This window comes from Canis aureus, chromosome 4 (genome assembly GCF_053574225.1).
Source record: "Canis aureus isolate CA01 chromosome 4, VMU_Caureus_v.1.0, whole genome shotgun sequence".
Lineage (NCBI taxonomy): Eukaryota > Metazoa > Chordata > Mammalia > Carnivora > Canidae > Canis > Canis aureus.
In genome coordinates, this window is record NC_135614.1 from 5,363,355 (window position 1) to 5,384,148 (window position 20,794).

At 43.5% G+C, this 20,794-nt stretch overlaps 2 protein-coding genes across 2 annotated transcripts in view; one reads left to right on the forward strand and one right to left on the reverse strand.

The window, feature by feature from the left end:
• Positions 1-20,794, forward strand: part of NID1 (nidogen 1) — an 83,919-nt gene that overhangs the window by 23,026 nt on the left and 40,099 nt on the right. The window contains exons 2-7 of the mRNA XM_077894417.1: positions 4,569-4,868; positions 6,705-6,931; positions 9,181-9,554; positions 11,930-12,079; positions 16,008-16,259; positions 18,415-18,615. Of these exons, the coding sequence (XP_077750543.1) occupies positions 4,569-4,868; positions 6,705-6,931; positions 9,181-9,554; positions 11,930-12,079; positions 16,008-16,259; positions 18,415-18,615 (1,504 nt within the window). The remainder of the gene's footprint in view (positions 1-4,568; positions 4,869-6,704; positions 6,932-9,180; positions 9,555-11,929; positions 12,080-16,007; positions 16,260-18,414; positions 18,616-20,794) is intronic.
• LOC144311770 (ubiquitin-conjugating enzyme E2 C) lies at positions 13-789 on the reverse strand. Its single transcript, XM_077894292.1, has one exon. The coding sequence runs from the start codon at positions 741-743 to the stop codon at positions 204-206; it is 540 nt and encodes a 179-aa protein (XP_077750418.1). The 5' UTR covers positions 744-789; the 3' UTR covers positions 13-203.

The window sequence follows — 20,794 nt, forward strand, 5'->3', positions numbered from 1 at the left end:
TTTTTTTTAAAAAAAAATCAATGTATTTATTTAATATATTCATCACAAGGGCTCAAACAGAGACTTAATTTAAAAAACAGAAACAAAACAAAACAAAAACGACACCACAGCTTCAGATACAGAGTCCTAGACAGAAATGAAGAGAAGGACAGACCATGTAGGGAGAAAATAAAAAGACAACACAAGGAGAGTAGGTTGGACAGTCAGGGATCTTGGCTGGAGACCTGCTTTGAGTAGGTTTCTTGCAGATACTTCTTAAAGGCTGTGGGGTTTTTCCAGAGCTCGGCAGCATGTGTGTTCAAAGGACTATCAATGTTGGGTTCTCCTAGCAGGCTCTGGATGGACAGCAGGATAGTCCTGACATCATACAGGGCAGACCATTTGTCCTTCAGGATGTCCAGGCAGATGTTACCCTGGGTGTCCACGTTGGGGTGGTAGCAGGGTGTGAGGAACTTCACTGTGGGTGCGTTGTAAGGGTAGCCACTGGGGAACTCCAGGGAGAGCTTATACCTCAGGTCTTCATATACTGTGCCAGCTGCTCCGTGGATGGTCCCCACCCATTTGAAAAGGTTGTCTGATTCAGGGAAGGCAGAAATCCCTTTGTCACCAGACATCATGAGGGTCATCAGCTCCTGCTGCAGCCTCTTGCCCACCGGGCCCCGGGCGGCGCCCCCGCTGGGTTCGGCTCCTTTCCGGGCGGCGGCGACGCTGGCGGCGGCTGGGTCTCGGTTCTGGGAGGCCATCCCGGCGGCGCAGGGGGGGAGGCAGGAACCCGGAGAGCACGGCTGCAACTGCCGACCTTCCTTTCTTAACCAGGCTCTGCAGATAGAGATCTAGGAGAGCTGACTTTGGCGCGAATTCTCACCCTTTGCTGGCTTTTGCCAGTTTTCCCAGGAGCCCATTTGCATGCTCTGGAGCAAGTAGGGTGTCCTGGCAGGTCATATCCTGGTCACCAGAAGCTGTAGAGCAGGAAAAATAATTTTCACTCTACTTTTTATGGTGAGTGCTTGGCTGAGACTCTTTTTTTTCTAGGATACCTCATAAGCGTATAAGCTTATCTAGGTTAAAAGTTCTCCGTTGTGGCCACTGTATTTCAAGATTATCTTGTTAAGGTTAATGTGTTTGTTCAGCCTTAAAACAAAATTTTATTCACCCAAGGCCTCATGCTGGACTGAGTCCAGCTTAAGTTGGATCCAGTCTGATCCTGGATCCAGATCTGGCAGATATGTTTCTTAGGACTTCTCAAATCTACAGATCCCCCCCCCCCCACCTTTTCTCTTGAAGTGTATTTGTTGAAGAAACTGGCTATTTGTCCTTCACAGTGTCCCATGTTTTGGATATTGCTGATCATGTCCCTATAGTATCATGGAACATGTTCTTCTGTCCCCTGTATTTCCTGTTAACCATTGGTTAGATCTGGAGACTTGCTTGATTCAAGTTAGCAGTTTCGTATTTACTTTGTTTTAGTAACCGGTGTGGCATTCTAGAGGGAAGGACCAGGGCAACACATAATGCTGCAATTCTTCATACAGCTCACAAACGGAACTCACACACAGTCAGGCACTATTTCGAAAACAACTTTGGTTTCTGGACCTTATTCTGTCTGAACCTCACTACCCTGATTTCTGGAGGAAGTCAGGGAGGGAAGGGAATAACATGTCAGGTGGTGTGTAAGCTTTGCGGCTATGGCAGTGACCAAGGTGGACATGGTCACAACTTTTGAAGGGACATACATCCTCGTGGGGAAAGTAGCAAGAGCCAGCAGACAAATAAGGTCATTACACATTATGGTCTGCACTTGGAAGGAAACAAACAGGAAACATGGACAGAAATGGGGGTCAGGGAGTGAAGGGAGGGAAAAAGAGGGGTCAGCAGGAGGAGTTGACACTGGACAGATGGAGGAGGCTCTCCTAGAGGCCATACTTCACTGTGCCCTGGAGGGTGGGAGTGAGCCAGTCACAAGAATGCATGGGGCAGGGGAGAGGGTGCTGCTGGTGGTAGAGATGGAGAAAGTGCCAGGGACCTCAGAGGTGGAATACATGGGGCATGGGTGAGAAAGGGGAAGGAATCAAGACCAACTCCCTAGTTTCCTGTCCTAAGCAACTAGGCGCCTGGCATGAATCTCTCAATGGACCCCACTCCAGTCCCCTTAGCAGTTGTAGTACCTGAATCCATCCTCCTGCCTTCCTAAATACTTTTGGGGCCTTTCCCTTTCTGCTCCCAGTTCTTCAATGGACTTGCTCAACTTTAAGAAGATGGAGGAAAAGGAACAAAACGATGGGAATATCACATGCTCCACAGATCTGTGTGGTGAGATGGGCACCCAAACTAAGAAAGTATTGTTCAAGTCAGCCATCAGTTGGTATATCTCAAACAAAAAAAGACAGAAACACTCATGGAGGAGAAGTTTAAAGCTAAGAATCAAAGAAAATGTCTGGGTATTCTGTAAATGAACTTGATCTGAGATGTCATCTTTCATTATCACTAACAATTGAGTTGACTGTGCCATGAAGAAAGGGCTGAAAAATAATTTTCCAGTACTAATACTAATGGGGGTTATGTGGTCTGTGTCCAAAGCAGTTGCAGTGCTTCTTGATTGTTGTCTAAAAACTTGATTCCAAAAAAAAAAAAAAAAAAAAAATTAAAAACTTGATTCCCCAAGCATTCCTTGTGATAATAGAAACAGTCCTGTGCCCAGATTCTAAAGAATAAAAGACACTGGGAGTGTTTTCAGAATTGTTGGACTGACTTGAATTTCACTGGAAAACAGCTTTTTAAAAACTAAGTTGTTTGTATGTGGCCTCCGTGTGATCGCTTCCCACTAGAGGCTGATAACTGCCAGCATCTGGTGGCTTGGGAAAGTGAGCTGTTTCCCACGCCCCCACATGGTAAGCCCCGCTGGGATGTCCAGTCCGAGGGGATGTGTGGATGGTTCTGGCCAGAGGAGAGGGTGAGAAATGAGCTGGCCGAGCTCCTTCCCTGACTCCCTCCTCCACAGCCTGCCAGCACGCTCCAGAAAGGCATCGCTGGTGCCAGGTGGTGCTGGAAAGTGTGCCCCTCTACAGTTAACAGCCCATGAAGCCTGGTAAAAAGGGAGGGGTTTGCTAAGTCTACATGTAATCTCCCAGAACTCTCCTTCCTGTCCCTTCCCAGGCCCAGAGCCTTCCTAGCCCTTCCCCTTTGTAATGAGGAGAAGGCAGTGGGAGGAGGAGGGAGGGAAATAAGTGACTTGGAAAACCCATAAGCCTTCCCATCAACTCCTGAACAAGAAAGAGTCCCTTTCTTTGCATTCGTGTTCTTGCGATCCACAGCCTCTTAAAAGTACAGACCAAGGTGCCATTTGCAAAGTTGCTCCCATTTGATGGGGATTTTTTTTTTTTTTTAAATCACAGATTCTCGAAGTAAAAAGGGCACTGAAGTGGTGTTCTATATCATCAGTGGATTGTGCGCTAACAAGAAAGAGAGAGGGAATCAAAGCCTCATCCTTAGCATGGCTTTGAGGGAGACCCAAGTACCCCCACCACTGAGTACCCTCAAACAATCAAGGGGCTCTTTGTCCCTTCCCTTTTTCCCAAGGAGTGTGGTGGTTAGCTGGATAAGAATACTGATCTCTTTTTATAGGAAGCATAACTGATTTCAAGAAGGATGTATGTAGGGATGAAGAAGGCCAACTTTGGAGTCCAGCCCCCTGGGTTTGAATCCCAGTGCTGTCACTCATTGGTAACTTTGGATAGATCTAACATACCTCACTTGCCCCATCAGAAAAATGTGAATAATAGTAGTATCTAGTCTTATGGAGGTCTTCTGAGGATTAAATGTTAATAAAATGCCTGGAGCATAGTAAATATTCAGTGTTAGCTATTATTCTGACACATTAAACTATTCCTAATAATTAATGATATCATAATGCCCCATTCCAATTTACTTTTTTTCTCAAGAGATGCACTTTCAATTTTTTAATTTATTTATTATTTTTTAAAGTAGGTTCTGGGCCCAAAGTGGGGCTTGAACTCATGACCCTGAGGTCAAGAGTTGCATGCTCTATGGACTGAGCCAGCCATGTGCTGCCAAAGTTACTTCTTGACCCATTACTCATTGTATCATCTTCCATGTATGTCAGTCCCTCTGGACTGTGGGTTCCTTGAAGGCAGAGACTGTGTACTACTCATTTTGGGACCCACAGCAGTTAGTACAGCCCTGGTATGTAATGGTCACTCAATTTGTTGGGTAAATTAGTGAAGGCTTTAATAATGGCTTAGGTTTGCATGCTGCAAAGCACGCACATGTGGGAAGCCCAGGACTCAAAGTTCAAGACACATGTCCAAGGCCCATTGATGGGTATATGTCAGAGTTAGGTCCTGTGATTCTTGCACCATGCTCCTTCCACCAGGCCATCTTGCCTAGGAGAGGAGTGCTGAATTTTGTAATTCAGGATCATATCCTTCTCCAATTCTGTTGTATTTGACAGACTGGGGGTACCTGAACAGTGTTCTGTGAGTGGGAGCTCAGAGTTCCTGAGGAAGAATTCTTTCCCCACTCTCTTCTTAACGATGCTTTCTCTTGTACAGGTCACCACAAATGGCATTATTGCCATGAGTGAACCCCCAGCCAAAGAATCTTATCCTGGGGTCTTCCCACCAACCTTCGGAGCAGTCGCACCTTTTCTGGCGGACTTGGACACGACAGATGGCCTTGGGAAGGTTTATTATCGGGAAGACTTATCACCCTCTGTCACTCAGCTGGCTGCAGAGTGTGTCCAGAGAGGATTCCCAGAAGTCTCTTTCCAGCCCAGTAGTGTGGTGGTTGTCACTTGGGAATCTGTGGCCCCCTACCAGGGGCCCAGCAAGGACCCTGAGCAGGAAGGCAAGGTAAGCACTCTTCCAAGTACAAGGTTGTCAGTAGGTTGGTTTTATATACTTTGGTCTTCCTTGAAAGAAGAGAGATTCTTGAGTAGGTCAAGGAAGCCATCTTTATATCTAAAGTCACTTTTTGGGACATGCCTCTGTTTCTCCTTAGAAACAATAATTTCGCTCCACCATTATTTGATTTTTATAGTATTACAGAGTAGAGAGAAACTTGAAAGATCCAAAAGCACTCCATTTAAACAGAGGATGTTCTAGGTCGGTAGTTCCTAAAGTGTGTTCCACAGAATACCAGTCCTATAAGATAGTCCTTGAACAAAAGACCTCCCCTGGCCAAATAAGTTTGAGAAGTGCAAAACGTTATCTCCCCCTTGGTGATTCGCTCCAAAAAGTCCTGCAATAAAGAAACCTGCCTAATTTTTTTAAAAAAAAACTTAGTAGTCCCCAAATCTTTTGGCCATACTCCTTTTTTCCCTCCCTAGTAAGATACATTTTGTCCCACAGAACACACTTTGGGAAAGCCTGTTATAGGCCTGTAGGACACATTTTGCTTTTTGTAACTGAGTGCTCTACTTGAAAACTGCTTAAAACCTTAAATGTCTCAGGACGCCTGGGTGGCTCAGTGGTTGAGCATCTGCCTTTGGCTCGGGTCGTGATCCCAGGGTCCTGGAATCAAGTCCCACATGAGGCTCCCCACAAGGAGCCTGCTTCCCCCTTTGCCTCTCTCTCACTGTGTCTCTCATGAATAAATAAATAAAATCTTTAACAAAAAACAGCAACCAAAAAAACCCTTAAATTTCTCAACTGTGTGTCCCCTCCTCTTGAGTGATGAACACCCAACCCCTTGTACAGAGTCCTTGCCCACCTCTTGGGACTAATCTCCCCTTCTCCTTACTTTTCCACACATCCTTTGCCACAGCTGAGTCAAAATTGTTCATAATTCTCTGATCATGAATCTCGCTCGGCCCTGGGATCTTGCATTTGCTGCCCTCTCTGCCTGCCCCCACTACTGGTGTAAAACTCGTACTTGATCCTCTAAACTCGCACAGCCTCCTCTGCTCCTGCCCCCTAAGCTTCAGGCGCTTCTTTCTGTGGCTTCTATAGCACTTGCACACAACTCCATTATAGAATCTGTCCCCCCATTTTGCAATGTTTTCTTCACATGTCAATTTCCCATCAAACTGGAAATTCTCAAGTGTGGAGACCATGTATTTATAGGAAAGGTACCAACAACATTTAGGGAATACTTTCTCTGTGCCTGGCTCTTCATATCATACACAGGTCTCCTAACATTTCTGTGAAGTATGTGGTTTTCTTTCCATCTAGCAGGTTCAGAAATCCAGGCTTAGAGAATTTAAGTAACATGCCCAAGGTCCCATAACCCATAATGAGTAGAGCAAAGATTTAGCTTCAAATCTGTTTTCTCCCAATGCTCATGTTCTTTTTTTTTTTTCTGACTGTACATTGCTTGGGTTCGATAAATGTATGACAAATGATAAGTGTGGTTAATATGTTTAATGGCCATGGAAACAAATTCTAAGGATAAGAATTTGCTCAGTGGCATGAGATTTAGGCCCCAGTGTAGAGGTACCATCTCTATAATTTTTAGCGAAGCTTCATGGAGAAGGTATTCATTAATTAATTGGAAAATTTCATGTTGATCCAGCCTTAAAGATTTAAGTGGAGCCATCCTGGAATGCCTAACTCTTGCTACAAAAATACTTCTAGAATAAGGTGAGAGTACTGCTATCTCAGGACTTTGTCTAGATAGTCTGGTGAATAGGACAATTTAAGGTCTAATGATATATTCCTGAGTAACTGAGTCTCAACTCATCTTTGCAGAGAAACACATTCCAGGCTGTTCTGGCCTCCTCCGATTACAGCTCCTATGCCATTTTTCTCTATCCTGAAGATGGCCTGCAGTTCTATACGACATTCTCCAAGAAGGACGAGAATCAAGTTCCTGCTGTGGTCGCATTCAGTCAAGGCATCCAGGGATTATTCTGGAAGAGCGAAGGAGCATACAATATATTTGCTAACGACAGAGAATCAATTGGAAATTTGGCCAAGTATGCTTTCCTTGTTCTTCAGTAGATTCTCCCTTGATGATCATTTTATTATTAAGATGATGGTTTTATTATTTTATTAAGGATTGTATATATTATTATATATCAGTAATGGGCACTAGAGAACATGTCCTGAAAACGTTCCCACAGATTTAAATTTTTTATACAGTTTTTTATATCATGTAGTGCCTTTTCCTTGATGAATTCAAAGTAATACACTCTTTCAATGAACAGGTATCCCATTTTTTTTTTTTTATAGCATGCACATTTGAAACGGTTGCTACCATCTCCTCTACAAGCATAAAGTTACAAATAAACGCTCTTCAAACCCTATCTCCTGCTATAAACCCACAGCTGTGAAAAGAACGTCTCCCCCTTCACACCCCCTGCCCCGCCACGTGGATGAGAATAGAAACTCTCACAACAGAATTAGTGCTCTTTTGGGCTATTTTGTAGGATTTGGCAAAAGCAGGGGAAACTCAGACTGCTTTTTTTCTAAAACTAAAACCTTTCTCTCTCATTGTGCCTTGAAAAGTGAAGAAAGAACACCACCCTCCCAATTTCATATTACCCAATTGGATCTAAACATCCCTTGCCCTTGACTTAATGGTGTGAGTAGCAACTGGCATTGTGTGGGTGGCAAAAGCCCTCATTTATTGTGCTCGCCTGTTTCTGTGGTGTGAAACTCATGGCCAGTTTCCAGCTACCCTTGTCATGTTGCTCAATATGAAGTTGAGAAGAGAACCATTCTTCTCACCCTACGGATGCAGTAGACTTAAATAACTTCCAGAACATCGATAATAGTTAAATAATTCAACATGATGGGTTTCAAGTATTTAGCGCCTTTGTTTTTAATGTAATTTGTTTAATTGTAAGTTTATAGGATTTAATTTTTTACAATGGGTCTGTTTAAGAACTGGCTTGCAAAATTATTAAAATTTAGCAGCTGGCTCTCATGAGCTGGTGCTAGCAAGCTCCTGCACACCACTGCCTCTCTTGGAGTCCTGGGACCGACAGATGGAATACATAACCTGTTTCTACAGGGCTTTCTTGATTCCTTATCCCCTATCCCACCCCAATGTTTTGCTCCGTATCCTCCACTGAGTAATGTCTGTTCCTTCTTTCCATTGTATAAGCTGGTCATTTTACATAGTTTCTGATAGGAGCACTTCCAATCACAGATGCATAAGAACAGTAAACATGGTGGAGAAGGAAGAAGAGATTAGGGTCATTGTATTGTACTTTTTAAAAAATTATACAAGTCTTTTACATCCTGAATCTCATTTACATTTCACCATACCCTTGGGATGGAAAAAGGTAAACTGAGACCCGTCCAAGATCCCACAGCTGCTAGAGTTGACATTTCCGATAATCTAAGTCTGTACTGTGTTCACTCACAACACTTTTGACACCAAATAGGTGGCATTTTTTTTTCCTACACCAACCAATTCCCTAACTTTCTGAACATCCATTTGGCATTCTACAGTTCAGCTCGGTTCTGATGCGGACAGCCCAGGGTGAACAGAGACCCCACAGATTAAGGGTTTGATCCCACAAGACTGCACCCACCTCAGATGTAAGCTATGGGGAAGCTCCACATTGCCACCTCTACTTCTGATCAGCCGGCTATAAATTAGGGGTTTCTGTGACTCCTTGCCAAGTTCTATAATTTTGCTAGAAATGGCTCACAAAACTCAGGAAAGCACTTTTCTTACTATCGCCAGTTTATTTTAAAGGATAGAAGTCAGGAGCAGCCAAGTAGAAGAAATGCATATAGCAAGGTATCAGAGGCAGAGGGGACTTGAGGCTTCCATGCCAGCTCTGCATGTCCTATACTCACCAACCTCAAAGCTCTCCCACCCTCATTGTTTAGGGGTTTTTATTACATGAGCATGATTGATGAACTCCTTGGCCATTGGTGATTCACTCAGTCTCCAACTCCTGTCCCCTCTCTCGAAGTCAGGGTGTGGAGCTGAAAGCTCCAACCCTCTAATCATGCCTGGGTCTTTTTGCTGTCCCGCCCTCATCCTGAAGATCTCTGGGGTCCCAGCCACCGCTCATCTCATCAGCATACAAGAGACACTGCAGAGATTAGCAGGATTTTAGGAGCTTTATGCCAGAACCAAAGACTCAGACAAAGTAGGCAGTGTGTTCCAGGCTGACATGCAGATTCTAAGGGCTCCTCCTGCTTTGTTAGTGGGGGAAGTTTGTGGGTTGCTGGCCTGTTTCTAAGAAGCCTGTCCTTCCTCTAGGAGCAGCAACTCTGGGCAGCAGGGCGTCTGGGTGTTCGAGATCGGGAGTCCAGCCACAGCCAGCGGCGTGGTGCCCTCCGACGTGAGCCTTGGACTGGATGACGGAGCAGAGTATGATGATGAAGACTATGAATCGGTGACCCATCTGGGCCTGGGGGACGTGAGCACGACACCCTTCCCCTATGAGGATCCGAGGAGGGGAGACCCTGGCACGTACAGCGTGCCCCGTGTCCTCTCCCCCCGCCGCCTGCCCACTGAGAGACACCCCGGACCTCCCACGGAGAGGACCAGGTCTTTCCAGCCACCAGCAGAGACATTTCCCCAGCAGCATGCACAGGTCATAGACGTGGACGAGGTTGAGGAGACAGGAGTCGGTACGGCCATTTACGTTATAGCTGGCATGTCCCAGGACAGGAGGGGGTCAGTTGTGTGCCTTATATGGCAGTTTGGAAGGTTGAGACCTGGGGAAGTAGGGGTGGCCATCGCAGCTGTAGAACTTTGCTGGATGGGCCTGGTGGCTTCAGAGACTCCAAGGGATCTTTGGGGATTAGGGTTGTGGTCACAGGAACTGCCGAGCGGGTGCTCTTTCAAGTTTCCTCTGACTCCTTTTGTCTGTTTGAAAGAGAAGAGGGCTTTGGAAGTATTTTGGAAGTCAGATTTTCTTATTTGTGACTTCTGGGATCAGAAATATATTCACACACCTGAAAAAACATTTTAGAAGGTTCTTGGGCTATTTACGCAGTTTATCTTTGACGTCTATTTCCTCTTGGTTTTGGCGTGAAGATGGTTGATTATTTTTCCTCCCCAGTCCTGTCAGCTTCAGGGTTGGCTTCAAAATACAAAACAATCTGGGTTTAAAGATTTCAAAATACAAAACAAATAGATCCCCCTTTTAAAGATAATTTTAAAATACAATCTTTTCTAGCCAACCATATTCTGTCGGGTTTTTGCTCTATTTTGAAGGAAAACCATTTGAGCTCTTGCATGCTTTGATTTGTCTTATAAAAGATGTTCAAATTAAACTGTGTTAATTATGTTTTGCTCAGCAGGTTGACATATAATCTGTTAACATTCATTTACATGAGATAGTCTAAGCCTTTAAATGATGTTTACTGTGACTCTTTCCTGCTTCTACTATGAATTTATAAGGCCCCCAGAAAAATCGACTCCATTGCACATTATTCACTCAATTTTTATTTCTCCTTACATTTTCTGATTTGTTTCATTGCAGTCGTTATAAATGTTTGTTCTTTTTGGAGTATCCCCAAACCTGGACAAGATCTGGTGGCCCAGGGGGGATGTGCTTACTTACTTCTAAGGCATAGAAATAGAGAAGTTACCCTTTATGGCATGATGAGAACATGGGTTCATGTCTCATTTCAGGGTTGTGAGATTGAGCCCAGTGTCAGGCTCCATACACCCTGGATTTCCTGGGGCAATGCTAACAACTCTTAGCACATGGCACTCTGCTCTTACAGCTGCTTCCAGACTGGTGTCCCCCAGACATTGGGGTTATGTTTACTCACAGATGTGGAGTCTGGAGTCTTAACCTGCTTTTCCCCTGTCTAGGTGTCTGTGAATTTCTCATCCGTGAAGCCATCACTTTGAAATGAGATCATAGCTAGCACCAGCAACTCGGGGTGGTATATTACCTGGTACTGGTAAAAAGCCTCAATTTGAACTCCAACTGTGCCTAAAACAGATATTTTTCTGTCCCTCCATCCCATGGTTTTATTTCCCTGTTTTTAGTAGAAAGGTCAGTTTTCTATAGTCAGCAGTCTATTCCTGGTGTTATTTGAAAAGTCACTCACAGATACGCAGGCAGTAAGGGACCCACTGGGAGCCAGGCCCGCAGCTGGAGCTGAAGCAACCAGTCACGTTTTGTGTGTTCAGCTCAAGGCCCTAGTGTTCCGAGCTCCAAACGCCACCTTTACACACCGGAAATTCCCTTCTGAGCTTGTAGACTAATCAAATTGACCTGATGTTAAACTTTACTTTTATCTGCCCTTGTCACAGTCAATCATAAATTGGATCATTATCCCCTCTAAAATGTCTCCCCATGTGCTTTTGAACCTGATTCCAAATTAATTTGCTGTGGATTATTAAATTTAATGAGCCAGTTCATAATTCTAACAAAATGAAGCTGGGAAGTAGGAATTTGAAATAGAAATTCTTTTTGTTTTTTTGAGTCAAAGACCTTTAGACCAAGTATGACTAAGGAATTATTTCTAGTCAGCTTTTCAGTATAAGAGCTTCAGAGTTTTCCCCTGGGAGAAGAATGGGGAAGTTTTAAAAATACTTTCAGGTCATTAAAATGACAAATTTTATTATATATATATATATATATTTTTTTTTTTACCACAATAAGATAGTAAAAAAAAAAAAAAATCAAAGATATGTCCCAAAATGTGAAGCTGATCTGACTATATTACATGGACGCCATGTTAAGATTGATGTTGGGTGGCAGTGACCTAGTAGGGATACAGTGATAATATTGATTCAGTGATCCAGTACATTGGATTATAGCATTTTTAAATAACTCACTCCTGTGATTTCTCAAACTCCTTTTAGACCCATTTGCCTTGGTGGTTTGAGTACAGGAGCCACTATATGACTTAAGTAGCTACAAATAGTCAGCACTACTAGAGCAGGTGGGAATTCCTGCGAGGCTCAAGTGCACACAGTGTGGTAAAGCCTGGTCCACCGCCATGCAGGGTGCTTACAGGTGTGCTGTGTTTTCTCTGAACAGTGTTCAGCTACAACACGGACTCCCGCCAGACGTGTGCCAACAACAGACACCAGTGCTCTGTGCATGCCGAATGCAGGGACTTTGCCACGGGGTTCTGCTGCAGCTGTGTCGCGGGCTATACTGGGAATGGCCGGCAATGTGTTGCAGAAGGTATTTGGCTTTGGGATCGCCTGGGTGGCTCAGTCAGTTAAGAGTCCCGCTCTTGGTTTTGGCTCAGGTCATGATTTCAGGGTTGTGCTATCGAGCTTGGTGTCAGGCTCCACATTGGGCATGGAGCCCGCTTGAGATTCTCTCTGTCTCCTTCTCCCTCTGCTTGTGCTCTCTCTTGCTCGCTCTTGTTCTCTCTCAAAAAAGAAAAGAATGAGGTATTTGGCTTTGATGTGTCCCATTTGTGTGGGGAGAAGGAGGGAGTGGAGTTTTTGTTATGGTGTTTGTTTTGAAATGTTGGCTACATCTCTAAAGGTGGGTAGTGTTTTTAGTAGATCTAAAATGATATTTAATATATCATTCCCATTTTTCTCATACTCCTCTAAAGGGCTTTTCTCAGGGAATGCCCACTTTTCTAATAAAGTGGGATCTCTTTCTTTCCTGTGCTATGTTTTTCTCCATCTTGATGCCTTGGGAGCCCATCTTTACAAAGGCCCCTAACATGGGACAAAGGCTGAAATGTTTAAATAATGCAGCCTGGACCAGCCAGGCATTGTTAATGCCTCTCATTTTCTTCCATTTCTTTCCAACCTCCCATGTGGCATTGATCACAGGCCTGACTGTCCTAATGGTTGTTAAACTCCAGCAGGGCCATGGTGGGCAGGCATGGACCAAAATTTGTAGTAGGGAAAAGTATATTCCAATCACCCATCCCTTCCCACTGTCCTCTCTTCATGCCTCTGAAATCACTGCATGATGATGGCGGAGCGTAAGGGGTACACCAGTTAATTCTGGAGCACCAAACCCATTGTGGGGCTGACTCCAAAATGGATTCAGCTGTGGGTCAATATCAGTTCTAAGCTCTACCCCCAAGAGGACCAGCCAGTCTTGATGCTCTCTGGTGAGCAGAACAGTCTTCTCAGCGGAAGTCTAGAGGGGTAAGAGAATAGTTTACTCAGAGAGTAAGACCTCTGGGAGTCTGGGGCATAGACTAAAATTAAAACAAAAGCCACAAAACCCTACCATACTGAACATTGGTCCTTTTAGGTGCTACATCACCTCACTTGTCCCTCATTGGTCATTTTCTTTGTGCTGAAGAATCTCAACTGCTGTGCAAAATTTAACTAATTGAAACTCAGTTGGAGGAACAGTTTCTGTTTTTCACATCCCTGGCCATAGCTGTAGTGAAATCAGTTATTTTAATTTGCTAAAAAAAAAAAACGTTTCCTTCTAGATCGCAATGAGATAAAGGGAGTTTTGTTAAATACCATCTGATGAAAGAAATTATGTATACCTATTAATTTGGGGAAATGTTTTGAACTTCTGTAAGTGTGTTTTCTGTTTTCTTTTAAATCCCACCACCCCAGGTAGTATGGTATGCCTCTGTTTCTTGTTTTTGGCTTGGCTTTCGTACATCTCTCACCCAGAGAGAAACTTCCAGAATTTACAATGAAAGCTTATTCTTAAAGAGCAACCTCTCCTTCCCTCTTTCCATGCCAAGTGTCAGAGCTGGAAATGCTGAGCAGTTTGTGTTTGGTGACAAGCTCAGATGTAACAAACTGTTCAGCTGCATATTTTGACATTATATACCCGCCCCATAATACTTCTGTGGTTTACATATTTGTTGGATTCTTGCTACTTTTGAAACATTTTTCTGGCTCAAGGTTTGGTGGAAAAAATTTGTTTGGTTTCCTTCACTTGGCTTTCTTGCTTGTTTCTGTAATTGTTTGGGGGATGCATTTTTTCGATATTAGTCTTCCAACTTCATAGCATTCCCCAGTGTAATGACACAATTTGTGTGCTGAAACACTGTGTGTGTCAAGTATGTCTTGGCTTGTCAGTGACCCTGTTTAACAGCTTGGGCATAGTGAACATAGCAGAGGGTTTTCTGATCATAAGCGATGATGCTCAGGTGCAAGCCCCTGTGTCCAGTGTTATTCAACAGACTTTACTGAGAACTTTCTGGGTGCAGAAAACTGCTGAGGCCAGGTGAAGGAGCTGGGTGGATCTGAAAGTCCTGTCCCTGGTAATCTATGAAGAGAAACAAAGTATGTGCAATCAATAACTGATCGAATTTAATTCTGCATCAAACCTGAACAGTCCAAAGTGATTTATTTACCTCTTCCTTCAGTTTTCTTAAAGATATAATTAACATCCTTGTTAAAGGACACAGTTTGGGGCACCTGGGGTTTTGGTCAGTGAAGTGTCTGCCTTCAGCTCAGGTCATGATCCCAGGGTCCTGGGATTGAGCCTTGCATTGGGCTCTCTGCTCACTGGGGAGCCTGCTTCTCTCTCCTCTCCCCGCTCCTGCTCTCTTGCTATCTCTGTCTCTGTCTCTCTCAAATAAATAAAAACATATTTTTTAAAAATAGAGTACATGGTTTGCTGGATTTTAGTCTCACTAAGTTGTGCAGCTGTCACCTCTGTCTAGCTGTAGAACATTTTTATCAGTCCAGAAAGAAACACTGTATCCACTAACCCCTCTCCACAGCTCATCTACTTCCTGCCATTATGGCTTATCCTCTTCCAAAATATTTCCATTTCATTCCACGGAATCATATGATATGTGACCTTCTGCATCTGACTTCTTTCACTTCACTTGCTGTTTTCAAGGCTTATCCCTGTTTTGGCACATACCAGGACTTTATTCTTTTTTTTCTAGCTATGTATTCTGTTGCGTGGTTATACCAAGCAACGGATATCCTGGCCGTTATGAATAACGCTACTAAGAGCATTTGTGTACAAGTTTTTGTATGGACATATGTTTCCTGCTCTCTTGGGAAGACACCTAGGAGTTGGAATTTCTGGGTCATGTGGTAACCTTCAGTTTTCTTATTTGAATGCAAAAACGACTTAATTTCTTTAGATCTTACATTTTTCTGATTAAACAGTAATGTATGCAAGTTATAAATACTTACAAAGCATAGAGGCACGTATTACAGAAAAATGAAAGTTTACCGTATTGCACTGAGTTAACCCCTGTTAGCAGTTTTGTGTATATCTCTTCTTGTATTTTCCCCGAGTTATATGCTAACATTTATTATTAGTGTGCTTTTAAAACAAAAACTATTCTATATATACTCTTTGGTAACTTGTGAAGAAGGCTTTTACATTTCCACAGTAGGTTTCACATCTTTCCCAGTTTTCTGAATGCAACAGTCAACCACAAACACACCCCAGTCCATGAGCCGATCCTGGGCCAGAGGCCATGTCTGTGTGTCCTGTGACATCTGCAGTGCCCACATCTGTTGGAGCTTGGTTTGAATGAAGCTCTGGGACCCAGACGGTCCTCACTCTCAGTGATAGAACCATATTTGAGCCAGAGCTGTGTATTAAGGTGTGTGATAGATCAGGCTGCCAAATGTCCCAGATTCCCAGGACTACCCAGTGAAATTAGGAATTCTGTTCCTTATACACCTAAGAGTGATCAGTGATAGGATCACCTAGTTCTAGATCACTCGTGACACCGTTCTCCTAAGATGATTTAATGTGACCCTGAAGCTCCTTCATCACACAGTGACTCCCCTTGGAGCTACTTCCGTGCTGTCCATTATGGATCAGCATGGGACAGAGGAAGGATGTTGGAATTTCGAATGCTCACAGACAGTTGTGACTACTGTCCTCCTGGCAACTGCTCTCAATGATCCCAATGCCTTTCTATCTCTTTGCTTTAGAGGTACAGGTCCCACCAGGCATGTTACTCTTTTTTAAAAGGCTGGCTTCTGGGGCACCGGGATGGCTCAGTGGTTGAGTGTCTGCCTTTAGCTCAGGGCATGATCCCGAGGTCCTGGGATCGAGTCCTGCATTGGGCTCCCCGCAGGGAGCCTGCTTCTCCCTCTGCCTATGTCTCTGCCTCTCTATCTGTGTGTCTCTCATGAATAAATAAATAAGATCTTTAAAAAAAAAGCTGGCTTCTTCGTTTCTTGCTCAGGTTCCCCCCAGCGAGTTAATGGCAAGGTGAAAGGAAGGATCTTTGTGGGGAACAGCCCAGTTCCCATCGTCTTTGAGAACACCGACCTCCACTCTTACGTGGTAATGAACCACGGGCGCTCCTACACAGCCATCAGCACCATTCCCGAGACCGTGGGCTATTCTCTGCTTCCTCTGGCCCCCATCGGAGGCATCATTGGATGGATGTTTGCAGTGGAACAGGATGCATTCAAGAATGGGTTCAGCATAACAGGTAATTTATCTTCAACGGTAAAATCAGTGGACCCCACAGGTGTGCCTGGGTGGCCTGGGGGTTAATAGTAAGGAAACTCTAGGTTTGCAGACACTTACTGATGAGCATTTTGTGGCTCTAGACCTAAGACCTAGGTCTTAGGCTGTGACAGTCTCCCTCCTTTTGTTATCAAGCCTGCCTCAAATTCCCAACCAATCTGATCTGATATTTGACATTTCTTTAGCATCTGCTTGGAGAAAAGGAATCTGCTGTTTCTAGCTAGTGAATTAAGCCTGATAAACATAATCCTCCTGAGTCTTAGAAAATCTAATTTTCCCAGAGGCTGTGCCCTATCAGGGACAGTGCAGTCTTTAGCAGACCCGGGGGCAGATGTCTGGGGGGACATTTCTGTAGTGTGGTCATGGCCTCTCCCATGTTCTGCTGAGGCCAGCTTCCCTGTGCATGCTGGAGGCCTTTTCCTGGAATAGTTTGGGTTTAAGAGACTGTGTCCTTCCTCTCTAGACACTTCCAGGATTTGGAGCCCGTTGTTCTGGGTCACTGGTACCCATCTGCTGCTTCTGACTACCTAGATCTGTTTTTTCCCCCACCTCTTCACCTTGCTGGAGCCTCAACCATGGCTTTATTGTGAAAAGGCCGTGCAGCAGGGTCTCTAGGCTTTGCCATGGTAACCCTCCAAAAGTCATGGGACATTAAATACATAGTTTCCTGCAATGTGGCCATTTAAGAACGGAGAGGATACATATTTGAAAAAGGGTGGACCTACCCATGAGGTATCAACTGTATGGCCTAATATTTTTTCTCTATCCTTCAGGCATATATATCCTGAGTATTATAACCAGGTTCACGTTCTCATGCAAACATGCTCTTTCCTGACAGCCGAGATTTGCAGTCAGACCCACAGACGCTACTCCATCCCCGCACAGGTTTTCAAATTGGTGTTGCTCTCTCTGTGGATTCATTTAAACTGGTGGTATTTTGTAACAACGTCAACTTCAGCAGGGTTGAGGGAGTCTTTACAAATTTCCTACCACAGTAAATCTCTTTTACTACCGTGGTCCTTAAATGTCCCAGGACGTGGATTAGCACTTGGACATCCACCTGGGACTTGGGTACTATAAAGCAGGAATTGTCACACTTTGCAAATGGGCAGATAGTAAACATTTGCTTTGCCTAAATATTCTAGGCGATATGACCTCTGTTGTAACTGCTCAACTCTGTTAAGTGATCACAGAGCAAAAGCAATCATAAATAATATGTCATATGAGCAAGTGTGACTGTGTCCTAATGAAACTTTATTAATGGGCACTAAAATGTAAATTTCATGTAATTTTCACATAGTATATATGTGAAATATATATGATAACATGTAATATGAAATATTATTCTTCTGACTTTTTAATAAACCATTTAAAAATGTAAAGAGCATTCTTGGCTCAAGGGCTGTGGGCCTGAGTGGCCAGAGTTAGCCCCGAGGCCATAGTGTGCCAGCACCCCAGCTGTAATGGGAGTATGCATATGTGGAAAGGAAAAGAAGCTGGAAGGAGAAGTATTTTTGCTGCGTCTTTGGGGCTGCAGCCTGGCACAGACCAAGGGGAGTTCCTGAGCCAACACCCATAGTAAGTACTCCCCAGGTGGTTTCTGGTATTGACAATGGTTTGCCCTGAGCAACTCACCCATCCTGACTGGCACACTGAAGTGTTACAATAGTTATCACCATAATTAACATCTTGGAAAGCTTGACATTTGGCAGAGCACTTCTAAACATACTTTAGCTCATCTAGTTTCCAGCAGGTAGCATGTATCGCTCTTTTATCCTTAAGAAATGGAGGCTCGGGACATTAGGTAACTTGTTCAGATTTGCTCCATTAGCACCTAGCACAGCTGGGAGACCAACTCTGGTCCTTTGCTTTGTCCAGCTCTAGTCCTGAGCCAGCCCATCTCCAATACAGGTATGGGGCTGGGAAGCAGCTTCTCTCCTCTGTGCATGACTCAGTTGGGCCACAGGGATGTTCCAGCCCTGTCCCCAGCATCACGGGCTCCATTTCTGCCAACCAAACTGTAGAGGAGGTGTGAGCCTCCATCATGAGCAACCCCTGAGCCTAGGAGTCATTTTTACTCCTTCCCAGGTGGCAAAATGACTCACGTTGCTTTCCAGGAGGTGAGTTCACCCGCCAGGCCGAGGTGACCTTTGTGGGGTATCCGGGCAAGCTGGTCATCAAGCAGCAGTTCAGTGGCATCGACGAACATGGACACCTGACCATCAACACGGAGCTGGAGGGCCACGTGCCGCACATCCCATTTGGCTCTTCTGTGCACATCGAGCCCTACACAGAGCTCTACCACTACTCTCGTGGGGGTGAGCCACCAGTGCCATGTGGGGTGGGGGGGTGAGATGAGAGGGGTGGAAGTGGGGGAGTGGGAGGGGTATGGGCACAGCTCCAGCTCCCCACTGGCTCCAGACCCACCCACTGCTGCAGGAGCCCTGGGGCTGGGCCATCCCCTGGGCTTCCTAGTGGGAAGTATCTGGGTGCTAGCTTATTAAAGTCACCTTTTCCCCTAATTACAGACATAGTACACACTAGTAGGAAATTAGTGCAAAAAAAAAAAAAAAAGAAGCATAGTGGTAAAACTGGGGCAAAGTTATTATTAGATTTAAATTATTTCCTTTCAGCCTGTCCCTCATTTATATATAAAATATCCCAACAGGGGCGTCTGGCAGGCTCAGTTGGGTGGGCCCCACTTTGAGTTTAGAGATTGCTTAAAAATAAAAATATTAGAAAAATACCTCAACATATATATGTGTGTATATATATATATGTACACATATGTTGGGTTGTGTGTACATATATATATATAATATTTCACTATAGATTTTATAAGTCCTAGGGATGTAATGTATACCATGGATATTTCATATGTATATAACTATATGTACATATGTATATATGTATACATCTATATTTTAACTTACTCTTTTAAATAATTTCAAACTTACACAAAAGTTGAAAGTAGCACAGGTTCCATCGGCCATTTACCCAGCTTCACTAATTGTTAACATTTTGCCATATTTACTTGACCGAATACATTATATGTGTGTATGTATATATATATACATATATATACATATATATCAAATGATACATTTTTTTGAGAGTAAGTTATAGTCATTATAATCCTCCACCGAAATATTATTCTTCTAACTTTCTCCCTAAATAAGTCACCCATTTTATATTCTCATATGTGACCACAGTGCAATGATCACAGTCAAGAAATTTCACACTGATGCCATATTATTACATGCTCTACAGTTGGATAGAGCAATTTTATTTAAATGAAATTGCAATTATACCACACTATTATACAGCTGTTAATTTAAGCCATTCTGTTTTCTAAAGCTTAAGTTATTTCCAATTTTCCATCTCATAATCAGTCAAAAGGCCATCATCAAAAGTCTGGACTAAATTTCTGATTCTTTTCTAAGATTCAATTCCTAGAAATAGAATTGCTGAGCCAAACAATAGGAACTTTTTAAAGGCTCTTATTAAATTGCCATACAGAAAGGTTGTACTAATTACCAAGGCTTTGTGGCTTGATTGAGCTCTCCTGGGGTTGGTGAATAGGAGGTGGAATGAGCAGCAGGACCCTAGTCTGCAGTCAGCCTGCGACCAGATGGTGTTTCTGGCAGCGTAGCATGTGGGAGCTGGACAGGAGGCAGCTTATACTAATTTTATTTATCTTCTGGCTTTTGTTGTGAACTACAGCAGAGCACACAAATATAAAGAACCTTTTATTCTTCTTCTTCTTTTTTTTTTTTTTTTTTTATTTTTTTATTTTTTATTTTTTTATTTTTTTTTTTTCTTTTTTTTTTTTTTATTGGTGTTCAATTTACTAACATTCTTCTTCTTTTTTTAATCGGAAGTTGAAAGTTTCATAGTATGGGTCAAAAGCAGGCTCTCTCCTGAGCAGGGAAGGCTGTCTTGTTCTCTCTGAAGGTTTGCTCGCAGCATTTTAGTAATTTTTCAGAAATTGATATTGAAACCCATTTAGTGTCTCTCTCTCTCTCTTTGTATTAGAGAACTGTTTCATCTAGGGTTATACATAGCAGCCACTATTTATTGAATCCCAAGTGAGATAACCTATATAAAGCCATTAGCTCTCTGCTAGTCACGTGGTCAGTGCTCCATAAGTGGTAGTTTATCTTAACAGTACTAGCCTGCATGGGTCCGGAAATTTTACATACATTATGTCATCCTCACCCCAAACCACAGTGTAAGAGAAACGGAGGCTGAAGAAGTTGTAACTGGCCTGTGATTGTCCACCTTGTGAGTGGTGGTGCAAGGTGTTAAGTTCAGGTGTATCTGCTTTCAAGTGTGTGCTCTTTCAGCAGACCTCTTATCTCTGGGTTGCTTCTGGGTGGCTTTAGAACTTACAAAGAACACTTGATAAGAGGAAGCAGTAAATATGACTAATATGAACAATACCGTAATAATATGGAAAATCTAGGTAACACAGTGAGCCCCAATGCTGAAATAAAT